The sequence below is a fragment of the Platichthys flesus genome, chromosome 19 (assembly GCF_949316205.1).
Source record: "Platichthys flesus chromosome 19, fPlaFle2.1, whole genome shotgun sequence".
Taxonomy (NCBI): Eukaryota; Metazoa; Chordata; class Actinopteri; order Pleuronectiformes; family Pleuronectidae; genus Platichthys; species Platichthys flesus.
Window position 1 is genome coordinate 11,084,313 of NC_084963.1, and position 8,814 is coordinate 11,093,126.

The 8,814-nt window shown below is 43.0% G+C and overlaps 1 protein-coding gene across 1 annotated transcript; it reads left to right on the forward strand.

The window, feature by feature from the left end:
- The first annotated feature begins 2,490 nt into the window (after nt 1-2,490).
- On the forward strand, nt 2,491-6,350 carry edf1 (endothelial differentiation-related factor 1). The gene is made up of 5 exons (XM_062412840.1): nt 2,491-2,725; nt 4,292-4,343; nt 4,563-4,723; nt 5,568-5,661; nt 5,757-6,350. The coding sequence occupies exons 1-5, from the start codon at nt 2,648-2,650 to the stop codon at nt 5,816-5,818; spliced, it is 447 nt and encodes a 148-aa protein (XP_062268824.1). The 5' UTR covers nt 2,491-2,647; the 3' UTR covers nt 5,819-6,350.
- The last annotated feature ends 2,464 nt before the right edge of the window (nt 6,351-8,814 follow it).

Here is an 8,814-nt window from a genome sequence, read left to right on the forward strand (position 1 = left end):
TATAATTATTGTCAATAGCAATAAAACAAGTTTTCAATATGTAAGATAAGGTAAGCTTTAATTGACTTGCACACAGTTATACATGCATGGTACAATGTGCAATGAAAAGTGTTATTGTGCCTGCATCCAGATTTAAAATATAAAAATAGCACACAATCGTTTTGCAAAATGCTAAATATTACAACAGTAAAATGTAGGTATATACATGTAAGGTGAGTGCTTCTGCTGCAGTGCAGGAACTGTGCAGGTATGTAATTGATCGGAGTTCGGTTTATCGCAAACAGATGGCCTGAGGGAAGAAACTCTTCCTCATCCTCTCCATGTTGGTTCTCAGGCTGCGGAACCTAATGCCTTGTTTACGCATGGTGAGGAGTTGAAACCCCATGAAAGTGTTTATCATAAACAAGAGGTCAAACCACATACTTCACGCAGGATCAGAAATCAGTCTTTAAATTTAAATAAAATAATAATGTGACATTTAATAACTATTTCTTGATGTGAACATTTCTGTCCAGCTCTTTGTTGATGCTACTACCTTCTCATTGTCTGAGCCTGTATGCTTGTGCTGTCTGTTTATCAAAGAGAGAGGTGTGTCTGTGTGACTCAGGATGGCCACCAAAGTCAGCGTGAGGTCGGACGAAGGCCTGATGATGATGCAGGAGCTCGACGACCGGCTCAAAGAGCAGATCGACAAACTGGAGCATGTGCGCCTGGCTGCCGTCGAACTGAAGGACAACATGTCTGAGGTGCGTCAGTCCGCCTGTCATCTATCATCCCGACTGATTTTTTCAATGTCCGTTGACTTCCCTAATTTCCTCTGATACAGAGCCACAGTGACCTAAGCCAGTCTGTCGCTGAGCATCTGGAATGGTTAAATCACTTGTCGGAGCGAGTGGAGACTCTTCACATGAACACAGCAGTGTTTGTTCAGGTGAGAAATGGGTGCTATTATGCTTTAACATCCTGCAGTGCATTCAACACACAGAGAGCTTTGCTGGTCTAGTGCATACTTTGAAGTAATGACACAGTATGAGGTAATAGTTGTCCACAATCAGTAGGAAGGTCCACAGACAGATGTGATATTCCATAAAACAAATATCTATCTATCTATCTATCTATCTATTCTATATTAATGAAGAGAGCCCAGAAGTTTAATTATTTAAGTTAAGCTAGTGATGTCATTTTTTGAGCTGCAGTAGCTAGGTCCTGCCAATAATCTAAAAGTGTCAATCATGACGTTTCATCCTGTTTCTATTCCATCAAAAAGCATCTTAAAAGATGCACTTTAATATACATCAGCGGGATGAGATCAACCTAAAATGGCAGAGATCATCTTTAAAGAAAAATGTATACAACATGAACTTTGACTTTTGGTCCGTGTCCCATCCACTACCATGGAGGAGGCCGGGCTTTTTATACCAGTACTGCAGCCAGCCACCAGGGGTGATCGAGGTCTTTGTATGTGATCAGTATGTCCTAACTGTTATTGAAATCTGGGACATGGAAACACGTCAGACAATGTACGTTGTATTGGCATCTCCGCTATTCTCTGTTTCCTCTGTTTCCAGATGAATCCCAAGCCCCGTGCGTGGGCGGTGAAACAGGGCTCCAAACATGGCTACCGCTGGGGACGCTTCCAACAGGCCGAGGACGCCCAGTCCGAGTTCGGCTGGTCCCCGATCCGCACACGACGAAACAGCGACGCTGCCTCTGAGATGTCTTGCAACTGGTGACCTGGTGGACCTCCACCAAAATAATGACTGGAAACGAAAAGGCTTTACACATTTCATTTTTTATTGGGACATTTACACTCATTATCATGCATTATTCTACATATCATGGAATACTTTATATGTTCTTCCATGCCCTGTATTTTTTTTTTATAAACACATAGCTATGAGAATTGTTTGTGTAAACTAAACTTTTTTTAATGTTTATTAAGTCTATGTAGTTTTTTATTTAAATCAAGAGAATTCCTGGACTTTCCAGTCCTATCTCCAATCTGTCAAAAATACTGAAACGTGTTGTTGTGTCTCATCTCATTGCCCACCTCCTCTGTCTTCTTCGTCTTCTTCTTCGGGTTAGGGTTAAACCCTAACCCGAAGGGTTACATCTATAGATACTTTTATTGATCCTGAGGGGAATTTAGGCATCCAGTAACACACAAAACAGTCAAGCAGAATAGAAAAGACAGGATAAATTGTCCAAATGAGTTAAGAATAGGTTCAGTGCAGTGAGATGGAAGTCCAGCTACCAGAATTACTACAAATCTGTTTCTTTAAAGACCCATGTGCTAATGGAGATATTGACAATACAAATACTTGAAGTATCAGGTTTGTATGTATTATTATTATTATTATTATTAAGAACATATGAATGTGGGTCAGTGAGCAGAGGCCTCCGGGCTGCATGGGACCCAGCAGAAGAAGTGAGTCAGTGTGGTCCTCCAGCAGGGGGCGCTGCAGACATCAGCGCCCTTACGTCACTGTTCACTAGCACTTTCGATAAAGCTTTAGCAGAACGCGTGGGTGATCATTGTAGACGGAGCGTGGATCCACTAAAGAAGCAGCGCCGCGAAGAAAACCCTTCATTTTGAGCCCGAAACGAGCTGAACTTGTTTCTGTATTTGCGTTGAAACGCCGCAAACATGGCAGAGAGCGACTGGGACACGGTGACTGTGCTGAGGAAGAAGGGGCCGACCGCTGCCCAAGCCAAGTCCAAGCAGGTCAGAGACGTCCACTGCGGATCCTGGTTAATGGGCTCAGATGCTTTCAGATCACTGTTTATAATGTATTCGCGAAAATTAGAGTTTCTGCAAATGGTTCTGGATTGAGATGTTGTGAACGCCACTCACTATTCGTTGTTCAACCTAACTTAAGTTGCTATAAACACGTAACCATGCTTCACTCGAGCTAAGGGCTAGCTTAACGTTACAGGCTCCCCAGTCAACAAGACCTCACCCAAACCAGTTCAATTTAGCTCGGGCAAGCTAACGTTAGCTTGTGAAATAGTCAAACGTGACCGCTTTAGCCGTTAACTAGCGTCAGCCAGACAACGTTTAACGGCTGCGTAGTTTAGCTTGAGCTACGCTTGTGTCGTGTTTGAATGTTGTGTTGCTCAATTCAACGAACCAAACCCTACACTTCATGTGGTCGAGTTACCCACTCACAGCACATGCTAGTTGTCGTTAGCCTAGCTTTGCAGAACCCTCCGTCCAAACACTGTTCGAAAAAGGCTATATTTAGCTTGGGTTAGCTACTGTTAGCTTGTGAAATAGCCCACGGTGACAAACAGCTGCTAACTAGCATTACCCAGCTAGCGCGAAACGTAACATCGCTCAGCTTTAGCCGGTCGTCACCGCAGTTCCATAACCGTTGAATTTGGCTTTTTGTCATGTGCAGCCCTCGTGTTGATGTCTTTGTGAAGCCTGTTAGCAAACCGGATGCTAATCATAACAAACCAAAGTACACATGTATTGTGCTCAGTAAGGATCGGCCGTGTTATCTGTTGTTTACCTAATGTGTCATTCATGGTCACCAGGGTTATTGCAACAAATATACTCAAAGCTGGACTGAAAAAAAAACAACCTAAGTTAAAAAAATACAATGGTAGCTAAGTAATCAATTTCAAGTAAGTCATTTGTTTGCATAGAACTCGTTAATTAAATTCGAGCAAACGTAATTAATTCGCTTGTTCCCATTTGAAGTATTCTTTTTAAAGGGATAATTCACTCTGCCAATGGAGGGGTGGGTGAAGGGCTTGAGTTCACAAAACACTTGTAGAGTTTCAGGGGTAAACAGCGTTGCAGCCGAATCCCATCCAATTGAAGTAACCGGGGATTCATTCTTCAAATGTAAAAAAGGGGTTATGTCAACGCACGCACAGTCACACTGGCAACCCGCACACACTCTCGCCAAAGGGTACACGCAGGGTGCGTGTCCGTGTGGCTACGTCCGCTGGCATGACCACTTCCGATAGTGGACTTTGAGCTTTAATTCTGTTTTATTATGTCTGAAGAAGAGGCCGCCTCTGCTGAAATGCTGTTAACCCCTTAAACTCCCAGAGTGTTATGTGGAGTCAAACCCTTCATCCTCCCCTCCATCGGCATGGTGGTGAGTAGATGATGAGTGAATTTTCATTTTTTAGGTAACCACCCCTTTTAAGTTGATAAACTATTTTCTTTTTTCACTGGCATGAGCTTGGTTGCGTTGCAGGCCGTTTACTGTCAAAGTTCTCAAGTGGTGTCAGTGGTTTGAAACTGAAGTTGTGCACATGTCCATGTTTCCTCTAGGCTATCACGGCTGCTCAGAGACGTGGGGAGGACCTTGAGACAACCAAGAAATGTAAATTTCTGCTTTCTGCACCAATTTGATCAAGACAACAGATCATTTGCTGAGCTTTCATCCATTCTGGGATGTCTCTCTCTTATTCCAAATTGTAATGCTGCAGTCCAAACACGGGACAGTCAAATTTACTTAGTGCCTGTTGTGTTATGAGTGCTGCTTTTTTACATTAGGTCTATGATTCCCCAACATCGCCTCAATCCACTGCTTGTCTCACAGGGTCTGCAGGACAGAACAAACAGCATCTGGTGACGAAGAACACGGCCAAACTGGACCGGGAAACAGACGAGCTGCACCATGAGAGGGTCCCACTGGAGGTGGGCAAGTACATCCAGCAAGGCAGACAGGAGAGAGGCCTGACCCAGAAAGACCTGGCCACTGTGAGTATCAAGACTTCACATACAGCGACATGCACAAGATGTAAGGTACGGCTGGAAAAGATGCCTTTTGTGTAACATTTTATAAAACCTCCTTTTATTGTGGCAAACCGACTCAAGTCAGTGACACAGAATCATGGAACATATTGGCCAAGTGCTCTGGATAATCTTGTTTTTAAAACGATATTTTGAGTGTGGATACAAAACCTGGGTTCAGGCAAAAAAAGTGAAATGAAGTTTAGATTCGGGTTGGGTAAGGCACATGACTAATTGGGTCTGGGTCGGGTTCAGACACAAACAACTGAATGGCTCTGAGGCTTGGTTGGGTTCTGTCAGGAAGTTGTAGCCCATGCCGAACTCTGAAATCACTAACGATGATGTTGTCGTTTTAATGAGAACAAAAACAACTTCCTTTTGATTATATAGTGATACAGTGACTCAGCAATACTCTCCTCTTTACTCCTATAACATTAACTTGTATTTTTGACCAAACTAAGCAAGTTTGTTTACTAACCTTCCCATTGTTGCTTTTTTTATAAGAGAGACCAATACTGGATTTTGAGTCTGCATTTCATCTCTTGATTAACAAAATGAACCACTGTGCAATGAGTGGATTCTACGTGGTAGCTCATTCGCCTAAATTGATAAAATGGAACAAGAACATGGTATAAGTAGCATATTAAGGCAATAATATACCTAATATACTGAACACCGATGTGTTCACTCCCCAAATAGTTTCCTAACGTAGGCGTGTAGCCCCTCCAGAACGCCCTGTGCATGCTTGAGTAGCAGTCTTGTGGTTATATTTATGATTTATTATCATCGTTATTGTTAATCTTTTCCTCAGAGAATTAATGAGAAGCCTCAAGTCATTGGAGACTATGAATGTGGGAGAGCAATTCCCAACAACCAGGTCATGTGTAAGATAGAGAGAGCAATTGGTAAGAAAACCCTTTTTATTTTTTCCCATATCAGAACGATCATGTTTATTAATTTATCAGTTGTCAGTCATTTAACTCTCAATCTGCTTGAACAGGCCTGAAACTGCGTGGGAGGGACATGGGACTCCCCCTGGAGGCAAAGCCCAAGAAGAAATGAACACAAAGCCTCGAAATCAGCCCCCCCCACACCCCCAGTCCCGTATTTCCCTTTATCTGAACTCCCGACCCCCCTTCCCCAACCCCACCTCCTGAATCATCTCTTCCTCTTCCTCCTCCTCTACCCAGGCTGATCTCACCTGCGTCCTGCCTGAGGACCATGGTGCTCCACTGCAACACAGGCTGCATACTAACCAGTCGTCTGAAGACACTCTTCTGACCGAATAATCAAACCAATGATCGAAACGACATTTCTCGACATCGCACACACGTGTCTGTTCACTCTGCGTCTGCTTTGGTATGATAAACTCCATTTCTTTGATAGTGATGTTAGATCATTAAAAAGATAATTTGTTTTTCACGACCAGACAAACGTGTTCGACTAACTGTCATTCTGAGCATGATGTTAAGCCAAAAGTGCTTGATTGCATCTGTGTTTTTTTTTTTTTTGCACACACTTGAGTGGATGTCATTACAGTGTTTTTAAGGCTGTGCTTTGTTTTGATCTAAAAAAAATAAAGTTTGGCACCTCCTGACATTTCTGCATGGGAGTTTATACACAATGTAGCACAGAAATTCCAAAAACAAAACCAATGCCGATTTCTTAAACATGAACATAAACCTTTAAATAGTGTGAATAGGGAAGAGGTTGTAGGGAGGACATGCAGCAGAGGACTGTGTCGAAACTGAATCCGCTGCAGGACGACTCAAGCCTCCGTTTGTTGACTGTACAAAACAAATCTAAATGATCATGTTATATAATTTACAATTCAACCCACTTGGATTGTGGCACTAGTCTGTTACTTTGGGTCCATGAGAGTCTGCTGTCATGAAATTCGCATGTAGTGGCAATATGTAACCACTAGATGTCGACTTTGACTAGAAGTATTTTGGGAGTGATCCACTGACTCAAAAATACCCAATCATGACGTAAATTGAATCAGCTGAAATACAATCGCTGACTTTATTTTCCTCACTGTAGCCTTGAGTAGCTGTAAATTCTTTTAGCTTTTATCTTTCTCCATTACTTCATATCAAGGGTTGATTTGAGTTTGACAGTAGCCGCAGAGGAGACGGCTGCCTTCTGTTTTTAATGAAAGATTCATGGACCTTATTGTTTCAGAATATGGGCAGCAGGCAAAAGGGGAAACAATAGTGAGGCTGGGCCCATTCAAGCACCACAGGAGTCCGTATTGACCAGAGCTTAAAGGCTGGTGGAGTGTGAAGGACTTTGATGGAAGCTGAACAAGCCAAGTTCACGAGTTTCCCACTTTGTAGTCCCAGTACCTACAGATTCCAGGGTGGACATCAGCCACCCTTTTAAACCTCTCCGCACAATCTCTGGTTTAGTGAGATAACAATGTGTGGTGCCCCTGGCACATCGAGCACATGAATAAATCAATGTGTTCCTCATTAGAACCATACCGGAATACAGCAGCCTGAAGAAACCTGCAGCTGTAACTGTACATCGTCTGCTCATTTGGGGTCCATGGCCACGATGGACAACATTAAGTGTCCCTTTCATTTTTGTAGCTTATTACAAAGCAATTCAGCCAAGTCACTGATGGTTACTGTCAGGCTTCTTAATAGGACCTGCAGACGGCCTCAAGCTTTCAGCTGATTGTCAGGAAAAAGGCTGTAACCTGGAGCCTCAATGAGGGAGTAAAACGCATGTTTAACCAGTTTGTGCAAACAGCAGTTGGCACATCACCCACAGGCTATGAGGGGAAAACATGGAGCCAGCACAACAAGAGCACGCTTGCAGGGGACACCCTGCCCTGTTCCACATCTCCACTGACCTTCAGCTGGAAATTCTCCCCCCGGCTTCAGGGAGCTCCCTCTAATGGGCAGCTGTGTGGAGCTGATGGAGTTAGAGCCTCAGGGCTACTGTCTAACCTGCCGCTGGTTGTGCTTTAACAATGTGAACCGTGAGTCCTGAATGGAAAGTTTGCCTGGGAACCTCAGTGGAAGAACTTTCTGCTAACCATTAAATGTGAAGTATGGAAGAGGCAGTGACGGGTTTCGAAAGGCAAATGCCATTTATGTATATAACCTCATGTATATGCAGAGGTTAAATACTCACATTTACATAGAAAATGTATATTTGATGTGTGGTGCATGTGCAAAAAGGAGAAGGAGTTGTGTGGTATGGATGAATACAGCAGCAGGAGAATGTAGCATTCATAGCTAACAAAGAGGTAGTGTAATAATATTCAGAGTAATTAAAGTAATTAGGGCCAGAAGTGAAAACAATAAGGAGGGATATTTTAATCAAAATTATATTGACTTCCAAAGTAAGACTTACCATCTTCTTCAAATAATTAAATACTGGGAGTAAACATTTAATCACAGGCAGTGTGATCCTGTAGTATTTTTTCTACTAATCCATTGAGATGCTTGTGTATGTTTGTGTATATGTTTACTTTGGAGGTCAGAGAGAAACAGCATTTTAATCCTGTTTATGTCCTGGGCATACGGCCGATATTTACAATATAGTTGACTGTGACTTAGAAATATGTTTTTACATTATGTCTCATTCGTCTGGTAAAAAACGCCAGTGCAGCTTGAGCTCCATTAACAATACACCAAGTCTGGAAAGTTTTTCCGAGCAGATTTACCATGAACCGCCCTCGACCTATCGCCTATACAGTAAATGACACCTCTCACAGAAGCTGCATTCATACACATGTTGTGCGAGTGTATTTTTGTTCTAAAAGATGGATCTGCTGGGATCCATATCTGCCCAGATAAAGTATGCAACCTCCTGACCGGTGCTCACTTGACAAACAAAGGAGGGAGCCTTGATGTTGTTACCAGGGGGGGGGGGGGTTATTTGGATTCTTGCTCAACAGGCTACTTCACTCTGTGGGTGTGTGAGAGAAAGAAAGAAGGAGACAGAGGCTGACTGCGTTCCTGGAAATGCCATTTCATTGGTCAAAACACCATAGCAACATAGTTCCACCTATGACAAGGGAGCAGCCAGCGGTTTGTTGAAGG

What these genes read in the sequence shown, in the direction of transcription:
- edf1 (XM_062412840.1), top strand. Translation starts at nt 2,648, where the DNA reads ATGGCAGAGAGCGACTGGGACACGGTGACTGTGCTGAGGAAGAAGGGG. An exon ending in CCTTGAGACAACCAAGAAAT is followed by an intron (nt 4,344 to 4,562) that starts GTAAATTTCTGC and finishes CTTGTCTCACAG; the next exon opens with GGTCTGCAGGACAGAACAAA. An exon ending in CCCAGAAAGACCTGGCCACT is followed by an intron (nt 4,724 to 5,567) that starts GTGAGTATCAAG and finishes TCTTTTCCTCAG; the next exon opens with AGAATTAATGAGAAGCCTCA.